Below are 20272 nucleotides of genomic sequence, written 5' to 3'. Positions count from 1 at the left end.
ATTAGGAATTTCAGAGGTTCTAACACTGAGAAATCTTGTTGCGTTTGCCACCGACAATTTGATTCCTACAAATTCCACCCATATGCCAACCGTGCTGATTAAAGAAGAAGATTGTACTTCATTCTGCCAGTTTTAATTGTACACATGCTCTGTAACCGGGACTATTTTAGGCCCGGGGCCTGGGAATATGGCAACAAGCAAACCAGAAGAAAAAAATTTGCCAGAATAAAGAGACAGTAAGACATTATTAAGTAATAGAATAAGTAAGGTATACATAAAATAACAAGTAAAATATATCGTATGTCATATAATGTGAGTGTCTGGAGGTTTGAAGGCTGGAGACTAAGTCCAAAATCTAAGGCTTTATCAAGCTCCGTAGCAATGAGACAAGCAGAAAGCTAAGAAGACAAATAAGTAGGAAAGGAGATGTGAGGTGCTGGAGGTCGGGTTTTGCAATTTCAAGTAGGGCAGTCCAGGAGCCACTAGAAGTTAAGGTGGCAGAGTAGTAAAGGCACCCTGGGTTTGTCTCATCCCTCAGTCACAGCTAGATCAACATCAAACCATTTTGAACACATAGGAAATAGATTGGATGATAAACAGAACAATCCGCATAATTTGAGGGAGAGAACACGGGCAGGTAGTGGTGTGGAGAGGCGACCTAGGGGAGAAAGAGGGAAAGAGAGCAGTGTGTCGGGTTTGCACAAGAAAGCACTCCACCCCCAAGCCCCGGAAAGCGGCTAGAGAGAAAGAGTGAAAACAGGCACAGAGGACTGTGCAAGAAACCTGTTCGCCCAAACCACTGACGGGAGTGGGAAGGAAGGAGACGGATTCAGTACAGCCAGTTTTTTATAAACGGCAGAGTACAGAGTTTGAAACTTCAGAGGTCAGCTGTAGTGCGGTCTGAGGATCCCCTGGGTCGCACAGGTAGCAGTGGTTCCCCGTGCATTTGGTAGAGGTGCTACAGCCTCTCCGTGGGCAAAAGATCCCGCGGGTGCCATCGAGCCACCAAGGTCACCAGTATAGGTTGTAATAATTCCATTTTCATTCATGATTTTATCTATTTGGGTCATCTCCCCTTTCTTTTTGAGAAGCCTGGCTAGCGGTTTATCAATTTTGTTTATTTTTTCAAAAAACCAGCTCTTGGTTTTGTCGATCTGCTCTACAGTTTTTTTAGATTCTATATTGTTTATTTCTGCTCCGATCTTTATTATTTCTCTTCTTCTGCTGGGTTTAGGCTGTCTTTGCTGTTATGCTTCTATTTCCTTTAGGTGTGCTTTTAGATTTTGTATTTGGGATTTTTCTTGTTTCTTGGGATAGGCCTGGATTGCAATGTATTTTCCTCTGAGGACTTCCTTCGCTGCATCCCAAAGCATTTGGATTGTTGTATTTTCATTTTTGTTTGTTTCCATATATTTTTTAATTTCTTCTCTAATTGCCTGGTTGACCCACTCATTCTTTAATAAGGTGTTCTTTGACCTCCATGCTTTTGGAGGTTTCCCAGACTTTTTCCTGTGGTTGATTTCAAGCTTCATAGCATTGTGGTCTGAAAATATGCATGGTATGATTTCAATTCTTGTAAACTTATGAAGGGCTGTTTTATGACCCATTATGTGATCTATCTTGGTGTATGTTCCATGTGCACTCGAGAAGAAAGTATATTCTGTTGCTTTGGGATGCAGAGTTCTAAATGTATCTGTCAAGTCCATCTGATCCAATGTATCATTCAGGGCCCTTGTTTCTTTATTGACCGTGTGTCTAGATGATCTATCCATTTCTGTAAGTGGAGTGTTAAAGTCCCCTGCAATTACCACATTCTTATCAATAAGGTTGCTTGTGTTTGTGAGTAATTGTTTTATATATTTGGGGCTCCCGTATTCGGCGCATAGACATTTATAATTGTTAGCTCTTCCTGATGGATAGACCCTGTAATTATTATATAATGCCCTTCTTCATCTCTTGTTACAACCTTTAATTTAAAGTCTAGTTTGTCTGATACAAGTATGGCCACTCCAGCTTTCTTTTGACTTCCAGTAGCATGATAAATAGTTCTCCATCCCCTCACTCTCAATCTGAAGGTGTCCTCAGGCCTAAAATGAGTCTCTTGTAGACAGCAAATAGATGGGTCTTGTTTTTTTATCCATTCTGATACCCTATGTCTTTTGGTTGGCACATTTAATCCATTTACATTCAATGTTATTATAGAAAGATATGGGTTTAGAGTCATTGTGATGTCTGTAGGTTTCATGCTTCTAGCGATGTCTCTGGTACTTTGTCCCACAGGATCCCCCTTAGGATCTCTTGTAGGGCTGGTTTAGTGGTGACGAATTCCTTCAGTTTTTGTTTGTTTGGGAAGACCTTTATCTCTCCTTCTATTCTAAATGACAGACTTGCTGGATAAAGGATTCTCGGCTGCATATCTTTTCTGTTCAATACATTGAAGATCTCGTGCCATTCCTTTCTGGCCTGCCAAGTTTCAGAAAAGAGATCAGTCACGAGTCTTATAGGTCTCCCTTTATATGTTAGAGCACGTTTATCTCTAGCTGCTTTCAGAATTTTCTCTTTATCCTTGTATTTTGCCAGTTTCACTATGATATGTCATGCAGAAGATCGATTCAAGTTACGTCTGAAGGGAGTTCTCTGTGCCTCTTGGATTTCAATGCCTTTTTCCTTCCCCAGATCAGGGAAGTTCTCAGCTATTTCTTCAAGTACACCTTCAGCACCTTTCCGTCTCTCTTCCTCCTCTGGAATACCAATTATGTGTAGATTATTTCTTTTTAGTGCATCACTTAGTTCTCTAATTTTCCCCTCATACTCCTGGATGTTTTATCTCTCTTTTTCTCAGCCTCCTCTTTTTCTCAGCTTCCTCTTTTTCCATAATTTTATCTTCTAGTTCACCTATTCTCTCCTCTGCCTCTTCAATCCAAGCCGTGGTCGTTTCCATTTTATTTTGCAGCTCGTTTATAGCATTTTTTAGCTCCTCCTGACTGTTCCTTAGTCCCATGATCTCTGTAGCAATAGATTCTCTGCTGTCCTCTATACTGTTTTCAAGCCCAGCAATTAATTTTATGACTATTATTCTAAATTCACTTTCTGTTATATTGTCTAAATCCTTTTTGATCAGTTTGTTAGCTGTTGTTATTTCCTGGAGATTCTTTTGAGGGGAATTCTTCCATTTGGTCATTTAGGATAGTCCCTGGAGTGGTGCGGAACTGAGGGGCACTTCCCCTGTGCTGTCTTGAATAACTGGCGTTGGTGGGCGGGGCCACAGTCAGACCTGATGTCTGCCCCCAGCCCACCGCAGGGGCCACAGCCAGACTGGTGTGTGCCTTCTCTTCCCCTCTCCTAGGGGCGGGATTCACTGTGGGGTGGTGTGGCCCGTCTGGGCTACTTGCACACTGCCAGGCTGTGGTGCTGGGGATCTGGCATATTAGCTGGGGTGGATGCGCAAGGTGCACGGGGGCGGGAGGGGCAGGCTCAGCTCGCTTATCCTTCGGAGATCCGCTTTGGGAGGGGCCCTGTGGCACCGGGAGGGAGTCAGGCCTGCCTCCGGAGGTGTGGGTCCGCAGAAGCACAGCACTGGGTGTTTGCATGGTGCAAGCAAGTTCCCTGGCAGGAACTGGTTCCCTTTGGGATTTTGGCTGGGGAATGGGTGAGGGAGATGGCACTGGCGAGCGCCTTTGTTCCCTGCCAAGCTGCGCTCTGTCATCCGGGGCTCAGCAACTCTCCCTCCCATTGTCCTCCAGCCTTCCCACTCTCGGAGCAGAGCTGTTAACTTATAACCTTCCAGATGTTAAGTCCCGCTTGCTGTCAGAACACACTCCGCCTGGCCCCTCCGCTTTTGCCAGCCAGACTCGTGGGCTCTGCTATGCCAGCGGGCCACCCCTCCACTCCGGCTCCCTCCTGCCAGTCCGTGGAGCGCGTACCGCCTCTCCGCCCTTCTTACCCTCTTCCGTGGGCCTCTCGTCTGCGCTTGGCTCGGGAGACTCCGTTCTGCTAGTCTTCTGGTGGATTTCTGGGTTATTTAGGCAGGTGTAGGTGGAATCTAAGTGATCAGCAGGACGCGGTGAGCCCAGCGTCCTCCTACGCCGCCATCTTCCCTCCGATCTAGCCAAGGTCACCAGTATAGGAACAAAGATGCCAGCTGTGGGCAGCAAACCCTAGCCCCGGCCGGGTGTTGTGATTTACCATAAATTCTGATCTGTTGCCACCGCGCAGTAACATGACTATTTCTTGGGACAAGCGGCACCAGCCACAATGCGAGGAGACCCTCCCCCAGAAGATCACTGCAGGTCTGACCAGCTGGAGTCTCTAAATGGTGGGATTTTGAAACACAGCCAGGCCTGAGATAAAAATTTTGGAGAGAGGCACCGCCTGGTAGGCAAACAGCTTGGACATAGACAGGGGGCAGATGGGGAGCTGGCGGAAGTGGGGACACAGGAGGGGTGACTGATCGCATGCCTGTGAGAGTGTGAACTTCCTGCTCTGGAGACTAGAGAGAATGGTGAAGGCGTTTTCGCTATTAGCCCACCAACAGTGATTGACCCCAGTGCGCTATACAGCGCCACCAAGTGGAGAATGGAGCCATTACACCAAGCCCTGCCCAGCTGTGACCTCCAGACACCTCTCGGCTAAGCAAGTGGGTTTGAGAACTGAGAACCGTAGAGGCAGGCCCCTCCCTTAGAAGACCAGCCTAGATCCCTTCCACGAGTTCAGTCTACTGACCATAGACTCCTGCAAAGTTTCAGCTCTAGGGGAAACTGGATCTAGCTTCATTTGGGTGTTTTGTTTGTTTGTTTTTTGTTGTTGCTGCTGCTTCTGTTTTGTTTTGTTTTTTTCTATTGTTTTTCTTTTCTTTTATTTCTTGGATACAGAAAGAGCAAAATTGTTTTATTTTTTAATTTTTAATTTTTTTTCTCTCTTCCTTTCTCTTTTTTCTATCAAGCTTCTCTTAACAAGCAGACCAAAACACACCTACGAGCTAGCTTCCCTTATTTTATGTTTTCAGGTTTTCAATTTTTATTTTATTTTATTCTATTATTATTATTATTATGTTTCCCCCCCAAAATGACAATATGGAGGAATTTACCTCTAAAGAAAGAAAAGGAAGAAATGACAGCCAAGGATTTAATCAATGCAGACATAAGTAAGATGCCAAACTAGAGTTTAAAACAACAGTTATAAGGATACTACCTGTGATTGAAAAAAGCATAGAAATCACCAGAGAATCCCTTTCTGCAGAGATAAAAGAACTAAAATCTAATCAGGCCAAAATTAAAAATTCTATAACTGAGATGCAAACCCACACAGAGGCCATAAAAATGAGGATGGATGAGGCAGAGGAGTGAATTTGTGGTATAGAAGTAGAAGTAAAATTATGGAAATAATGAAGCTGAAAAGAAGGGGAAAACACAGGTCAGTGGTCATGAAGGTAGCCTTAAGGAACTCAGCAATTTATTAAAATGTACTAACATTCAAATCACAAGTGTCCCAGAAGATGAAGCGAGAAAAAAGGGGCAGAAGATTTATGTGAGCAAGTTATAACTGAAAACTTCCCTAATCTGGGGAAAGCCACAGACATCAAAATCCAAGAAGCACAGAGAACTCCCATTAAACTCAAAAAAAGCCAGCCATCACCAAGATATATCATAGTCAAATTCACAAAATACACAGACAAGGAAAGAAAGCAGCGGGGGGGGGGGGGGGGGAAGTCCCTAACCTACAAGGGAAGACAGATCAGGTCAGTTCACAGCAGATCTGTCCACAGAAACTCGGCAGACCAGAAAAGAGTGGCAAGATATATCAAACATGCTGAATCAGAAAAAATGTGCAGCCAAGAATTCTTTATCCAGCAAGGCTGTCATTCAAAATAGAAAGAGAAATAGAGAGTTCTCCAGACAAATAAAAATGAAAGGCATTTGTGACCACTAAACCAGTCTTACAAGAAATTTTAAGGGGCACTCTTTGAGTGGAGAAAAAAAAAAAAAGACCAAAAGCAACAAAGACTAGAAAGGACCAGAGATCATCACCAGAAACACCAACACTACAGATAACACAAAGACACTAAATTCATGTTTCAATAATCACCGTGAATGTAAATGAACTAAAGGCTCCAGTCAAAAGACATAGGATATCAGAATGGATTAAAAAATAAGATTCATCTATATGCTGCCTACAAGAGACTCATTTCAGTAAAGACACCTGCAGACTGAAAGTAAGGGGATGGAGAACCATCTATCACGCTAATGGACATCAAAAGAAAGCCAAAGTAGCAATGCTTATATCAGACAAACTAGATTTTAAAACAAACCCTGTAACAAGAGATGAAGAAGGGCATTATATCATAATTTAGAGGTCCACCAAGAAGATCTAACAATTGTAAATATTTATGCCCCTAACTTAATGAACCCAAATATCTAAATCAATTAATCACAAACATAAAGAAACTCATTGATAGGGGACTTTAACGCTCCTCTTACACTAATGGATACATCATCTAAGCAGAAAATCAACAAGGAAACAATAGCTTTGAATGACACACTGGACCGGATGGACTTAACAGAGAGATTCAGAACATTTCATCAAGTAAGGCAGTCAGGGATGGCCTCACTAAAAATGCAATGTTGAGCAATGACTGTGAGAGGGTGAGGAGAGGAAGGAGGGTTCCAGGCAGAAGGACCAAAAGGGCAGACTGGTGTGTTGAGAGTAGCCAAGAGCTCTGTGTGGCTGGCAGTGAGTGAGCCAGAGGGGAAGCAGAGGGAGGCCAAAGAGGAAAGGGGGCTCTTGGCCAACTGCTGGGCCTTGTCTGCCTCTGAAGGACTTTGGCTTATTCTAAACAAGGAAGGAGACCCTTGGAGGATTTTGAGCAGAGGAGTGACATGATCTGGTTTGTGTTTTAAAAGAATTGCCCTGGGGCGCCTGGGTGGCTCAGTCGGTTAAGCCTCCGACTTCAGCTCAGGTCACGATCTCGCGGTGTGTGAGTTCGAGCCCCGCGTCGGGCTCTGTGCTGACTGCTCAGAGCCTGGAGCCTGTTTCAGATTCTGTGTCTCCCTCTCTCTCTGGCCCTCCCCCATTCATGCTCTGTCTCTCTCTGTCTCAAAAATAAATAAATGTTAAAAAAAAAATATTTTTTTTTTTAAATAAAAGAATTGCCCTGACTGCCTGGTTTTTTCTTAAACCCATGAACAACTGCATTTAGGAAGAGAAACCAAAACAGACCCACAATTCATGAATTGCCTGCCTCGTTGTCCCCTCCCTGTCCTGGTCCCTCCCTGCCCTGCTAGGTGTTTAGCCATGACATGTATACTGTCCTTCTAAATGGAGTGATTCCAGACAAAAGGATAATGAATAAGGTCAAATTTCAAATGCAACTAGCTAGTGAAGGTATGCTGTCAAAAGCAATCCATAACACGCATGATGAGTTTTCTAAAACACCTCTAATGCCAATGAAATTCTTAATGGAATTGTGTGTATATATAAGAGACGTAAAAGGCAGTGGTATATGGTGACCATATAGTCAAACAGTATAAAACAGCATTGATCAAGGTTAAGTAATAGTCAAGGCACAGGCTCCTCCAGTATCTTTTCCCACAGAGAGGACTCACGGTACATCTTGCTAGGGCTCTGGTGAGTGTGCTGGCCTCTTGCCCTTCCTACTCACACAAACCTGTCCTCTTTGCAGAGTCCTTAAAAAACAGTTAAACCGATACAAAGACAAGGTGCAAGCCATATATGCCGCCCAGAAAGAAAAAAGTTGCCGATTTGAAACAAAGATTCACCAACTCACGGCCAACCAGGATAGTCTGTGGACCCAGCTACAGCAGATGGGGCAGCATCTACAGGTAGGCAGTGTGGGAGATGCCATCTGGACCGTCCAGAAATCTGACCTCAAATCCTCTGGTCAGTGGAGGGACTTCTGCCTGAAGCTTCTCACCTCACTCTGATCAACCGCTTCTCTTTCCTGCCTCCTCTCTACCTTCCCTCACTCCTCCCACTCTTATCTTCCAGACTGTGTCCTTCCCCTTCCTGAAGACAATGCCATTGGGAGAATTGGTGGCTGGTGTGGTTATCAGTGCCATTTAGAAACTATAGATCTAGAGCAAAGTGGTCCTTTACAGCACTGATTAGCCTTTTGGTCTCTGCATCCTTTTTACATTCTTAAAAAAAATTTGAGGATCCCAAGGAGCTTTTGTAGGTTATATCTATTGCTCTTTACCATGATCAAAAATAAAAGCGAGAGGTGGCTTAAAAGTTTATTACTGAATTTAAAAATGTAGTAAACCCATTACATAGGGAACAATTTTAAATAGTAACTATATATTTAAAAAAAAAACCTTAGAATAGTGGCATTGTTTCACATTTTTAAACAAATTTCTTTAATATCTGGCTTAATAAAAGACATGCCACGGGGCGCCTGGGTGGGTCAGTTCGTTAAGCGTCTGACATCAGCTCAGGGCATGATCTCATGGTTCACGGGTTCGAGCCCTGTGTCGGGCTCTGTGCTGATAGTGCAGAGCCGGGAGCCTGCTTCAGATTCTATTCTGTGTCTCCCTCTGTCTCTCTCTCTGCCCCTCACCATCTCACACTCTGTTTCTCTTGTTCTCTCTCTCTCTCTCTCACTCTCTCTCTCTGTCAAAAGTAAACATTAAAAAAATGTAAATAAACATTAAATTTTTTAATTAAATAAATAAGTAAGTAAATAAATAAATAGAAGACATGACTTCACTGCTTCATTCAAGATGTTTTATTGAAGTATATGAAGATATCTGGTCTTATAGAGATTTGCAGTTGGAAAAGAGAAAAATGTTTGAATAAAGTCTTTTCAAATCATTAGAGATCTTTTTTTTCGTTGGAAGTGCACCGAAACACAAGTGATTGTTTCTTAAAGGAGAGTTGCAACCTTGAATCTGAAACCATCGCTCTCTCACTCTTGTTTCTTTAAAATACAATGTTGTGTTGTGCTCTTCGAATGAAGCTTCTACCCATGCATGATATTGGAGCACGATACACTGGTAATTTGGAAGTTCGCTGAGCTAAGCCAAACTTCTTGCCTCCCATTATACAATACCCACCCTTCCTCCTCCACCCCCCCTCCCCCCTCCAAATCACATTCATTAATACCACCATTAAGCTCATCAGGAAAGTCTTTCCGAGTTGGAAAGGTATCATGCACATGGTGGTAGATCCGAGTTTTCTAAAATCTGGTTTCTGCTACAAGCCTCACCTGTTGAAATTGACAATACATACTGTGAATTGCTTCCTTACTGTGACAATCTCACTTCACCTATTTTTGGAAAACGTTTGCCAGACTTCCAAGTCTGCATAACAGTCTGCAAGTCCATCCTTTCACCCAAAAGGCAACTTTTGTGTTTCAGTAACATTAGAAGTATTTTGCACACTTCCCATTTCATCCTACACAATACATGTCATACATGTATTCTACAAAATACATGTCATCATGTACATTTTTCATCCTACAAAATACATGTCATAACTAAGAAAACTGAAAATGTTTGTTATGCCACCAAGAATACTTTTATTTTATTTTTATTTATTTTAGCTGCAAGAGCATAATTGTGAAGAACACTACTGACTAGTAGCACTCTTTGGTGCTGCCTTGATTTGTACCAAGGCACCAACGGTGTTAGCCTTACTTACTTTAGCCTTACTTTTGACTCTGTACCCTCGGGGCAAATGTCAACACAGTGAACAGGCAAATAATATCTAAGTATCATTGGGCAAATAATTTTGACCTCACAGACCTCTAAGAAGGTCTTAGGGATTTCCAAGAATCTGTGGACCACACTTTGGGAATTGTGCTTTATAGGGTGCACACCCCCTAGATTCTATACCCATGGCTTATTATAAGCCCCCCAACATACCTAGCTAGATGGATCATTCTGAACGTGTTTTATTGTAATACATTTTAGCTACAATTCAAGGTATCCTGATGTTCTCAGAAATTCCTTATGATAGTTTTAGAACCTGAACATTTAGGACCTAGAATTTTCCCAAGTTCTTGTGATATTTTAGAATCTGAACTGCTGTCCTTTTTGTAGCTGGTTTTAGAGGGACATTGAATTAACAGCATAAAATAAAATCAATAATAAATGATTTAGAAAAGAGAAAAAAAATCTTGCATTAAAATTTCCGATTAGGAGATTAAAACGTAATGTATTTATGAAAAGGGTACGATAAAGGTTGATTTCTTCATGAAGTTTTCTTTACCCAGGCAATGTTGCAGCCACTCCACCCTTCATCTTCTTCCTGTCAAAATACGATTTCCAAGGGTGACCACGGAAAGGATGGAAGGTTTTGGAGGGGAGGAGATTCTTCCCAGGTCACAAATGCCACTGAAGCCTGTTCAGAATGGGAACCTTTCGCTTACCCAACCATGATTGACAAAAGTCACCAAAGTCAAGCAAATGCAGAGCGTGCTGTACCAAATTCAGAATCCCCAGAGGCCCTTTTGCCGCTGAAGTCAACACAAAACAGCAAGGCACAAAGCCAAGCACGAAAGACCTCAAAGGAAATCTTTAGCTCCTTACCCGGTTCTCAGGAAGGATTGCTGCAGGACACCCCCCATATGGCTCCTGAAATGAGCAGTCATGCTCTGGCAACTGCAGACAGAAAAGAGATGCCTAACATCCAGGAGGGAAAGGATGAGCTAGAGGAAAAGGAACGGCAAGAACTGTTGTCAAAACTTACAGATGCCTTCACTCTAGAAGTGCCACCAGGTAAGATTTTCACAATCATTGGAGAAAGTTAACGGCCAAGGATTCAGGCTGCCTTTTTAAAAAAAAAAATTTTTTTGTAATGTTTATTTTTGAGACAGAGGGAGACAGAGCGCGAGTGGGGGAGGGGCAGAGAGAGAGGGAGACACAGAATCCAAAGCAGGCTCCAGGCTCTGAGCTGTCAGCACAGAACCTGATGTGGGGCTTGAGCCCACGAACCGTGAGATCATGACCTGAGCCGAAGTAGGACACTTAACCGACTGAGCCACCCAGGCGCCCTCAGGCTGCCTTTTATTTTATAACATTATCCCAACAGCTACAATTCATCTAGTGAGTAAGAGTCAGAGTTGTGAATCGTTTGGACATCAGTAGCATCTCTGAATTTGAGGTCTAGAGTTGCCCAATTTACAAGGTTTTTGTGAGCACTAAAGGTGATAGACCGTAAGAGATTTTACTATAGCGTCTGGCACAATCCTAGCATTCCATAATAGTAAATAGCCACAAACACTTTAGAAATAAGCAGCTTTCATAGCTAAACTGGAGAAACAAAAGCAAAAAATAAAAACGATACGAAGATGTCAAAGACCAAAAGACTCTCCTAGAAGAGAAGCCAAGTTTTTACGTGAAATTTAAATTAGAAAGCATTTCCATTATAAAGTATTAAATTATAGAAGAGAAGTAAATAACAAAAAATAGATAATTTTGTTATTGCTCTTATTATTATCAATAGTACTGCCACAAATATAATTGGGCAGCCTGACATTACCATTTAAAAATGGGGGTAATAATAAAGCATAAGAGACTCTTAAAAACTGAGAACTGAGGGTTGATGGGGGGTGGGAGGGAGGAGAGGGTGGGTAATGGGTATTGAGGAGGGCACCTTTTGGGATGAGCACTGGGTGTTGTATGGAAACCAATTTGACAATAAACTACATATATTGGGAAAAAATAAATAAATAAATAAATAAATGGGGGTAATAATGATGTTCTTCCAGAAGACAATTGATTAAGTTTCTACAACGTAAGTAGTACCATCATTATGATCATCATCTTCTTCATAAGCTATGACTCCTTGCTAAATTCTGAAGGCTCTTTTTAAAAAAATCTTGAAAAAAAAATAATAAAAAATAAAAATCTTTTTGAAAATTCAGTTAAAATTTAGCTTAAAATTTTAATTTTAAAATTTAAAAGGCTCTCTACTATAGTTATTTCTTCTGTTTTGGCCTGGTGCCATCTTATTTATAGTGTTTTGTTGCCTTAATATTATCCCCATATCTATATCCATGTCCTTTTTGAAAGCCTAAGATCTTTTGTGTTTGAGTGACCATCTAGAGATGTGTGAGGAGGGCTTCTCAAAATATTTCCGAATCGGCGTGTGAGTGTTTTAGAGCTGCCATAACAAAGCACCTACCACGGAGTGGGTAGCTCAAACATCACAAATTAATTTTCTCACAGGCCTGAAGGCTGAAGTCTGAGATCAAGGTATCCCTCTGTGGGCATCCCTATCCAAATTTGCTCTTTTTATAAAGATACTACTCCTATTGGATTAGGATCTGCCCGTATAACTTCATTTTAATTTAATTAACTCTTTAAAGAAGCTGTTTCCAAATATATTCACACTCTGAGGTCCTGGGGTTAGGACACCCACATATGAATTTGGGAAGAGACACAATCCAACCCGTAACAGTCGGTGAGCTGGAAAATCAGTACATCATAATGTCGGTCGTATACTGAAGTTGGTAGAAACAAGTCAATAAAGTAATTATTTGGTGATTCTGAAAATCTCCGCTGTGAGAAGAGTTGGAGTTATAATCCTTGCATTAGAGAACACACGATTACCAAGATGCCGAAAGCATGCTCAGACTGCCTGAGATAAAGACAGGATGAGAACTCCTTGTGCTTGATTCTGAGGCCGGCACAAGATTCCACCCACTGTGTTTCCACTTTAACTTCACTGAGGTCATGACGAGTACTCAAAGCAAAGTCAACATCCACTTGAAGGTTTCAGGAAAATTTCACGTAAAAATTTGGCTTTTATTCTAGAAAAATCTTCCAGTCTTTGATATCTTCATCTCATTTTTATTTTTTGTTTTGTTTCTCCAACTGAACTTATTAGGGCTGTTGATTCCTCATAGCCCTTGCAAATGTAGCAGGCTGTGTTGCACGTTCCGGATCACTAATAAGCTAGGTCTAGTACACACATTGGGAAGACATTATCCCAACACTTGTGCAGTTTGATACCTAAAACTAAAAGATGCATGCGTATTTTAATTTCCTTTATCAAAGTCTATATATAAAAATCATACATATATACGTATACACACGTGATTATATCATTAAAAGGAAAATCACGAAAGGGTAAAGCTTATTTCTACATTTCGATGATGCAATAATGTGTAGAGATGCAGGTAGCGTTGTCCAATCTTGTGGAATATACCAAAAAAAAAAAGTATGTCTCAAAAAATTAATTTAAGGAGAATCATTAGGATGTTTCTACCGGAGGTATACAAAAGTGCTTAGGATGTTAGCAAGAGAGCACACATTTTCCCTTTTTGTTATTATGGTAGTGCATACTTCAGGATGATCCCACAAATGCTAATTGACAAGATTTAGAGTCTTATTTCTTTTCGAGCAGCCCTGTTTCCTTAATGCTTTCAAGCAGAGGATCTATGTTAATCTTCATGGCTATTTGCATTTCCTAAACCTTGTCACTCCTCACTGAAATATTTCTAAGTAAGTTTATATCTTTATTCAATCTGGTTTTGAATACGATCTTGTTCGCAAATTCTTCTTAGCCATTGGTGATATGGGTTATAAAAGTACACTCCGTCATTTATGCATAATCTCTGCATGCTTGCCAAAATTACACCAAAAGGGCATAACAGGGCCAGAAGTGTGATAACCACACTGATGAAGGTGTGGAAAGGCCAACAAACTAAATTAGGGTGTTGGCTACCTTTGTTTTCTTTCTCTGTCACGGATGCATCAAGTAACAGCAGGAAGTTTTTGATCATCTTACTGTCCCAGTTTTGTTTTTTTTTTAATTTGAGAATTCTCTGGAAAATTAGGAAGTCCCATTGTTTGTAACAGGCTAAGGTTTACTCAGTGTCAACGTATTTACCCAGTGTTGTGATCATCCTAGTGATGTAGGCAGGCTGGGTCCGAGGACCCAGAGCGGGTCCTGAGGACCTGCCAAGAGAGTCCGTGGCTTCACGCAGGATGAAAATCAAATGCAAGCCAGCAGGAGGTGAAAGCAGAATTTATTGAAGATATAAAGAGCGAGGTACAGATGGAGAGTCTGAGAGATTTGGAAAGGAAGAGAGGGAGTCTCATCTTTGCTTCAGGTCTGGGGGTTTTATTGGCAATTGTAGTCAGTGCACGTGTCCTCTCGGGCACACAGGAACCGGTCAGAACAAGGACAGAGTGCAGGTGTCCATCGTAAGGCACTTATTCCCTGAAGCCAGGGAATCTTGGCATCAAGATAGATAATCTAGCACCAGTGGTCTGGAAAAGGCACATGATGGCTCTGCCCTGTCATTCCTTAGATACCATCTATTATGCTGGAAGACCCCAAAGACATCATTATCTCTTTGTCCCTTACAAGGAGGACACACATTAAGGCATGTGTAGGGTGGGGGGTGCAGGTCCTAGCAAGAATAGAAGCGGGAAAAGAAGTGAAGGGGGAAAAGAAAAACACAGCTTTTTCTTTCACAGGGTCTCTTCCGTTTCCCTGCCTCACTGTCGCTGACTATTCTTTTAGATTGGAGCTGCGCTAAGGAGTCAACACAGTTTGGAAATTAAGATGAACTTTAAATTACTTAAAAGATAAGACTAACGCAGTAAGCCTAATGGTCAATTAGGCAGTTGTGCACATTAGCTGAATAGAGTCGTTCATTATCACGATAGGATAACAGAATTTCAAGAGACTATGAGAGTTTAATAGAAAGCATGTAGAAGAGGTTCCCCAAGCCTCCTTAAATTCCAAATGCTGGGTTGAAAATCAGTAGCAAACGATTTGCTCAAGCTTGCAGCAAAGGAATTTACCTTACAGTGCAGGAACAGGAAATTTTTCTCTGTATGGTTGTATGTCTTTCCTTTCTCAACATAAGTTATATTGTTCTTGCTTTTGCTTTTTTTTTTTTTCATAGGGCACCGCTCAAACTATTCATCAGTAGCCAAACAGCAGAGGTTCTCACAGCATGGTCCCTAGACCAACGGCATCAGACTCACCTATGACCATGTTAGCAATACAAATTCTTGGGCCCCATCCCTGATATACTCTATTAGGGAGCTCCAGAGAAACAGAACCAACAGGGTGTAATATAGAAAGAGACTTATTTTTAAGAAATTGGCTTATGTGATTATGGAGGCTGGCAAGTCCCAAGATCGACTGTCAGCAAACTGGAGACCTAGAAGAACCAGCGGGTGTGGTTCTAGTGCAAAAGCTGGCAGGCTGGAGACTGCTGGAAACGGTGATCTTTCAACTGGAATCCGAAGGCAGAAGAAAACTCATGTTCCAGCTGCGAGGCAGTCAGGCCGAAAGACTTCTCTTACTTAGCCTTTTTGCTTAATTCAGCCCTTCAATTGATTGAATGAGGTCCATCCACATTAGGCAAGGCAATCTGCTGTGGTTAGTCTGCAGATTCAAATGTTAATGTCATCCAGAAACACTCCTACAGCACACCCAGAACAATGTTTGACCAAATATCTGAGCACCAGTAGCCAATCAAGTTGAGGCATAAAATTAACCATCACATGTACCAAATCAGAACTCTTAAGGGAGGACCTAGAAACCTGTTTTAACACTGTCCAGGTGATTCTGATATACACCAGAGTTTGAAAAACCTCTGCTCTACAGTGGGATTTCTGGCTCCTCAGACTATCGCTCAGAGTCATGGGAATGTCCTTTAAGAACCCACGACCAAGTTGTATTAGTAATCGATCATGGCAAATAACAGCCATCTTATTTTCCAGGTAGCCTAGAGAAAGGGCATTGTCAACAGGGATGGGGGAGCGATGGTTTCTATTTCTTCTCCATGCTAGAACTTTGGCACGATCAGCTTAGGAACCTGTAAGTGCTTTCTCTGAAGGACTCTCCTGTTTGTTGATTTCAGGCCCGCAATCTTCGGTAAACATGGACCTGTATTGTGGAGCTGAGCGGCTGTGCAGGGCCTTCTCTGCCCTTGTCGATCAAATCACTTCGTCCAACTTGAAGTGATAAGGAGTCCAGGCCCAAGGACCCCTTGGATGATGATGAAACATATTTTCAGAATCTATACTAAAAGAATTAAGCCTTTTACCTCTCCATAATCTGGTGTGAAATGTGAAGAAAATAAGTTTTATTTTTTTCATCTCCCTACTCACGTATCTCAGTCCTGCAGTTCAGACTAAAGCCCCGGGAGTGAGGGCAAAGGAAAAAAAAGGCCAAGTCAAATCTAGGTGTATTGGGTTTCCGATAGAGGGACATTATTCATTCGAATACCTTATTAGTGATATTCCAGTGTGTGATCTACATGAATTAATGCAACTGTCTTCTTCAAGTAGCACTTAGTGAATTGATGACTGTATTTTCTTTTTTTTTGGCCCGTATTAATATCTTTCTTTTTTTTAATTTTTTTTCAACGTTTTTATTTATTTTTGGGACAGAGAGAGACAGAGCATGAACGGGGGAGGGGCAGAGAGAGAGGGAGACACAGAATCGGAAACAGGCTCCAGGCTCCGAGCCATCAGCCCAGAGCCTGACATGGGGCTCGAACTCACGGACCGCGAGATCGTGACCTGGCTGAAGTTGGACGCTTAACCGACTGCGCCACCCAGGCGCCCCAATATCTTTCTTTTTTAAATTTATTTTTTATTTTTAAATTTACATCCAAGTTAGTTATCATATAGTGCAAGAATGATTTCAGGAGCAGATTCCAGTGATTCATTCCCTATGTATAACACCCAGTGCTCATCCCAACAAGTGTCTTCCTTAGTGCCCATTACCCATTGAGCTCATCCCCCCACCCACAATGCCTCCACCAACCCTCCGTTTGTTCTCTGTATTTAAGAGTCTCTTGTCCCCCTCCCTGTTTTTATATTATTTTTCCTCCCTTCCCTTATGTTCATCTGTTTCGTATCTTAAATTCTATATGAGTGAAGTCATATGATATTTGTCTTTCTCTGACTAATATCGCTTAGCATAATACCCTCTAGTTCCATCCACATTGTTGCAAATGGCAAGATTTCATTCTTTTTGATTGCCAGTTATTACTCCATTGTGTGTATATATATATATAAACACACACACACCACACCTTCTTTATCCATTCACCTGTCAATGGACATGTGGGCTCTTTCCATACTTTGGCTATTGTTGATAGTGCTGCTATAAACATGGGGGTGCATGTGTCCCTTCAAAACAGCACACCTGTATCCCGTGGATAAATGCCTAGTAGTGCAATTGCTGGGTCATGGGGTAGTTCTAGTTTTAACTTCTTGAGGAACCTCCATGCTGTTTTCCAGAGTGGCTGCACCAGTTTGCATTCCCACCAGCAATGCAAATGAGATCCTCTTTCTCTGCATCTTCATCAGCATCTGTTGTTGCCTGAGTTGTTAATGTTAGCTTTTCTGACACGTGTGAGGTGGTATCTCATTGTAGTTTTGATTTGTATTTCCCTGATAATTGAAAGAAATGAGCATTTTTTTCATGTGAGATGATGCTCCTGATGGAGACCAGGCTTGTCAAAGAACTAAATACACACACACACACACACACACACACACACACAATCAAGTATATGCAAAACTGATGAAATCTGGATAAACTTTGTGGATTGTACCAATGTTGATTTCCTGGTTGCATTATTGTACTATAATTATGCAAGATGTTACCATTGGGGGAACTGGATGAAGAGTATACAGGATGTCTCTGTATTATTTTTTATAACTGTATATGAACCAATGATGATCTCAAAATCATTTTGTTTTTAAAACGTGAACATTTCTCACTAAAATCCCGCACCCAATGCGTTTGGCTAATGTACCTATCCGCCAGTATAGATGCTTCATTTAATAATGTCCAAAGTAATAGCTAACATTTTTTTTTTTTACTATTAGAGTACTTAGTTTCTAAGCACCTTGTAAGTACCAACTCATTTACTCCTCACAACAAAACTAGCAAATAGATATCTCATTTTATGAGGAAACTATGGCACAAAGAGGTTCAATAACTTGTCAAAAGTTGCTTGGCCAGTAGTTGATGAAGTTGAGATTTGAACCCAGCTTCTGGGCCTCTACTCTACCCTGTATTTTCTCTCAATAAATATTGCTACGAGTCCAGTCTTATGGATATTGTCTGGATGTGCAACCCATGTTGCATTCAGAGAGTCATGGATTTTTATTTATATGATCTGTAATTTCTAGTACTGTCCCAGAAGAAAATGATGGCCATTTACATAGGATTAAGAGTGGGTTATCCCTGTTCAACCTCATGCTAATATTTGCTCTTTAGCCTATCACAATTTTTTTATTTTGCTGTTTTTCGCTCTTCTTCTCACTTTCTCCCAACTTATTCCTTACAAGTTTAATAAGCATCCCCTACAACACAGATCAGCAAACTACAGCCCACAGGCCAAACCCTGCCGACTGCCTGTTTTGTCCGAGCTATGAGCTAAGAGTAGTTATTACATTTTCAAAAATGGTTGAAAGAGTCAAAAGAAGAAGAATATGCCGTGACACTTAGAAGTGATATGGATTCAGATTTCATTGTCCACAGGCAAAGTTTTATTAGAACATCACCACGCTCATTCATTCACATAGTGTCTATGGTTACTTTTATTCTACAAAAGTGGAGTTGATGATTCATTGCAACAGACACTAGATGACCTACCGGCATATGATAGTTACTATCTGATCCTTTACAGAAAAAATTGTCAGCCCCAGTTGTAGAGCACCAAGGTGATGGGGGAGCCACGGGCAGGCTTTTCTGTAAGCAAGAGGGGTATTTCTTCAATGATTTGTAAGAGATAATAAGATAATAAGATAATAATAAGATAATAATGATTTGTAAGAGATGGCTTTTAAGAATGTGATAAAAGGTATTAGAGAGAGGGGCATGAAAGCAATACTGTAAGCCTATGTAGGGGCGCCTGGGTGGCTCAGTCGGTTAAGCGGCCAACTTTGGCTCAGGTCGTGATCTTGCAATTTGTGAGTTCGGGCTTTGTGTTGACAGCCAGAGCCTGGAGCCTGCTTCAAGTTCTGTGTCTCCCTCTCTCTGCCCATCCCCGCCTTATGCTCTGTCTCTCTCTTAAAATAAATAAATATTTTTAAAAAATGTTTTTAAAGAAATGATAAAGTGGCAGTTTTTAATGTGCTCATTCTCTTAACAAAGAAGAGCTGAAGGTTAACAAGGAAAAGCCAGTTCCTTCCTCGGACTCACTTCACCTGTTAGGACTTGTTTAATTCTCAGTTGTGGCTGTCTTCTGATAACCCTTTGGATAAGATTTTTAGTTTAAGGAGGACCTAAACCTTCAGTGAAAACATTTCCTGAAGCTTCCTTTAGATCTGGAAAAAGCAAGTCAATTGTTAACATATCTGAAATTCAAACTGGTTGTCAAGCATTGGTTATATAGTACAATTGGAGAGATGAAGTAGTTAGATATAAAAAAAAATCACATTGTGTCTGGATCTCAAATAAATTTGCTCATTGAACTTCTCTGTAATGAACCTCATTTGGGTCTGGTCACTTTTCAGGAAAAAAATTTTTATGGATTCCTTTATTATAATACTGTTCATTTTACTTTTAGTTTGCTTTGCAGTGCAAAGTGTAACTAACCACCTATAAGGTTTTATTATTTAATCAAATAGAAAATAGGCTAATTGAAAGATACTTATACTTACTGTTCTTTTCTTAGAGTTTAGATTGTCAGTAATGGTAATATAAAATATTGAAATATGGGGCGACTGCGTGGCTCAGTTGGTTGAGCATCAGACTTCGGCCCAGGTCATCATCTCACCATTCCGAGTTTGAGCCCCAAGTGGGGTTCTGTGCTGACAATCTAGAGCCTGGAGCCTGCTTCGGATTCCGTGTTTCCCTCTCTCTCTGCCCCTCCTCTGCTTGCATTCTGTCTCTCTCTCTCTCAAAAATAAATATTTAAAAAAATTAAAATACTGAAATAAAAAGACTCCTTGGGGCACCTGGGTGGCTCAGTCAATTAAGTGTCCAACTCTTTATTTCAGCTCAGGTCTTGATCTGAGGGTTGTGAGTTTAAGCCCTTCATTGGGCTCCATGCTGGTTGTGAAACCTACTTAAAAAAAAAAAAAGACTCTGGGGCTCCTGGGTGGCTCAGTTGGTTGAGCGACCGACTCTTGAGTTTGACTTGGGTCATGATCTCACAGCAGGTTTGAGCCCCACATCCGGCTCTGCAATGATAGTGTGGAGTCTGGTTGGGATTCTGTCTCCCCCTCTCTCTCAGCCCCTTCCCTGCTTTCTCTGTCTCTCTCTTAAAATAAATAAAAATGAACTTAAAAAAAAGACTCCAATAACGTCACTTGGGATCCAG

General features: G+C 41.4%; 1 protein-coding gene across 1 annotated transcript in view; it reads left to right on the top strand.

Moving 5' to 3' along the window:
- DYTN (dystrotelin) overlaps positions 1-15948 on the top strand; it is a 51670-nt gene extending 35722 nt beyond the window's left edge. The window contains exons 10-12 of the mRNA XM_015085410.2: positions 7679-7838; positions 10229-10733; positions 15845-15948. Of these exons, the coding sequence (XP_014940896.2) occupies positions 7679-7838; positions 10229-10733; positions 15845-15948 (769 nt within the window). The remainder of the gene's footprint in view (positions 1-7678; positions 7839-10228; positions 10734-15844) is intronic.
- Positions 15949-20272: the final 4324 nt, after the last annotated feature.

Source organism: Acinonyx jubatus, chromosome C1 (genome assembly GCF_027475565.1).
Source record: "Acinonyx jubatus isolate Ajub_Pintada_27869175 chromosome C1, VMU_Ajub_asm_v1.0, whole genome shotgun sequence".
Classification (NCBI taxonomy): Eukaryota; Metazoa; Chordata; class Mammalia; order Carnivora; family Felidae; genus Acinonyx; species Acinonyx jubatus.
Note: the sequence above shows the minus strand (reverse complement) of the source record. Positions and strands in the feature narration are given on the sequence as shown.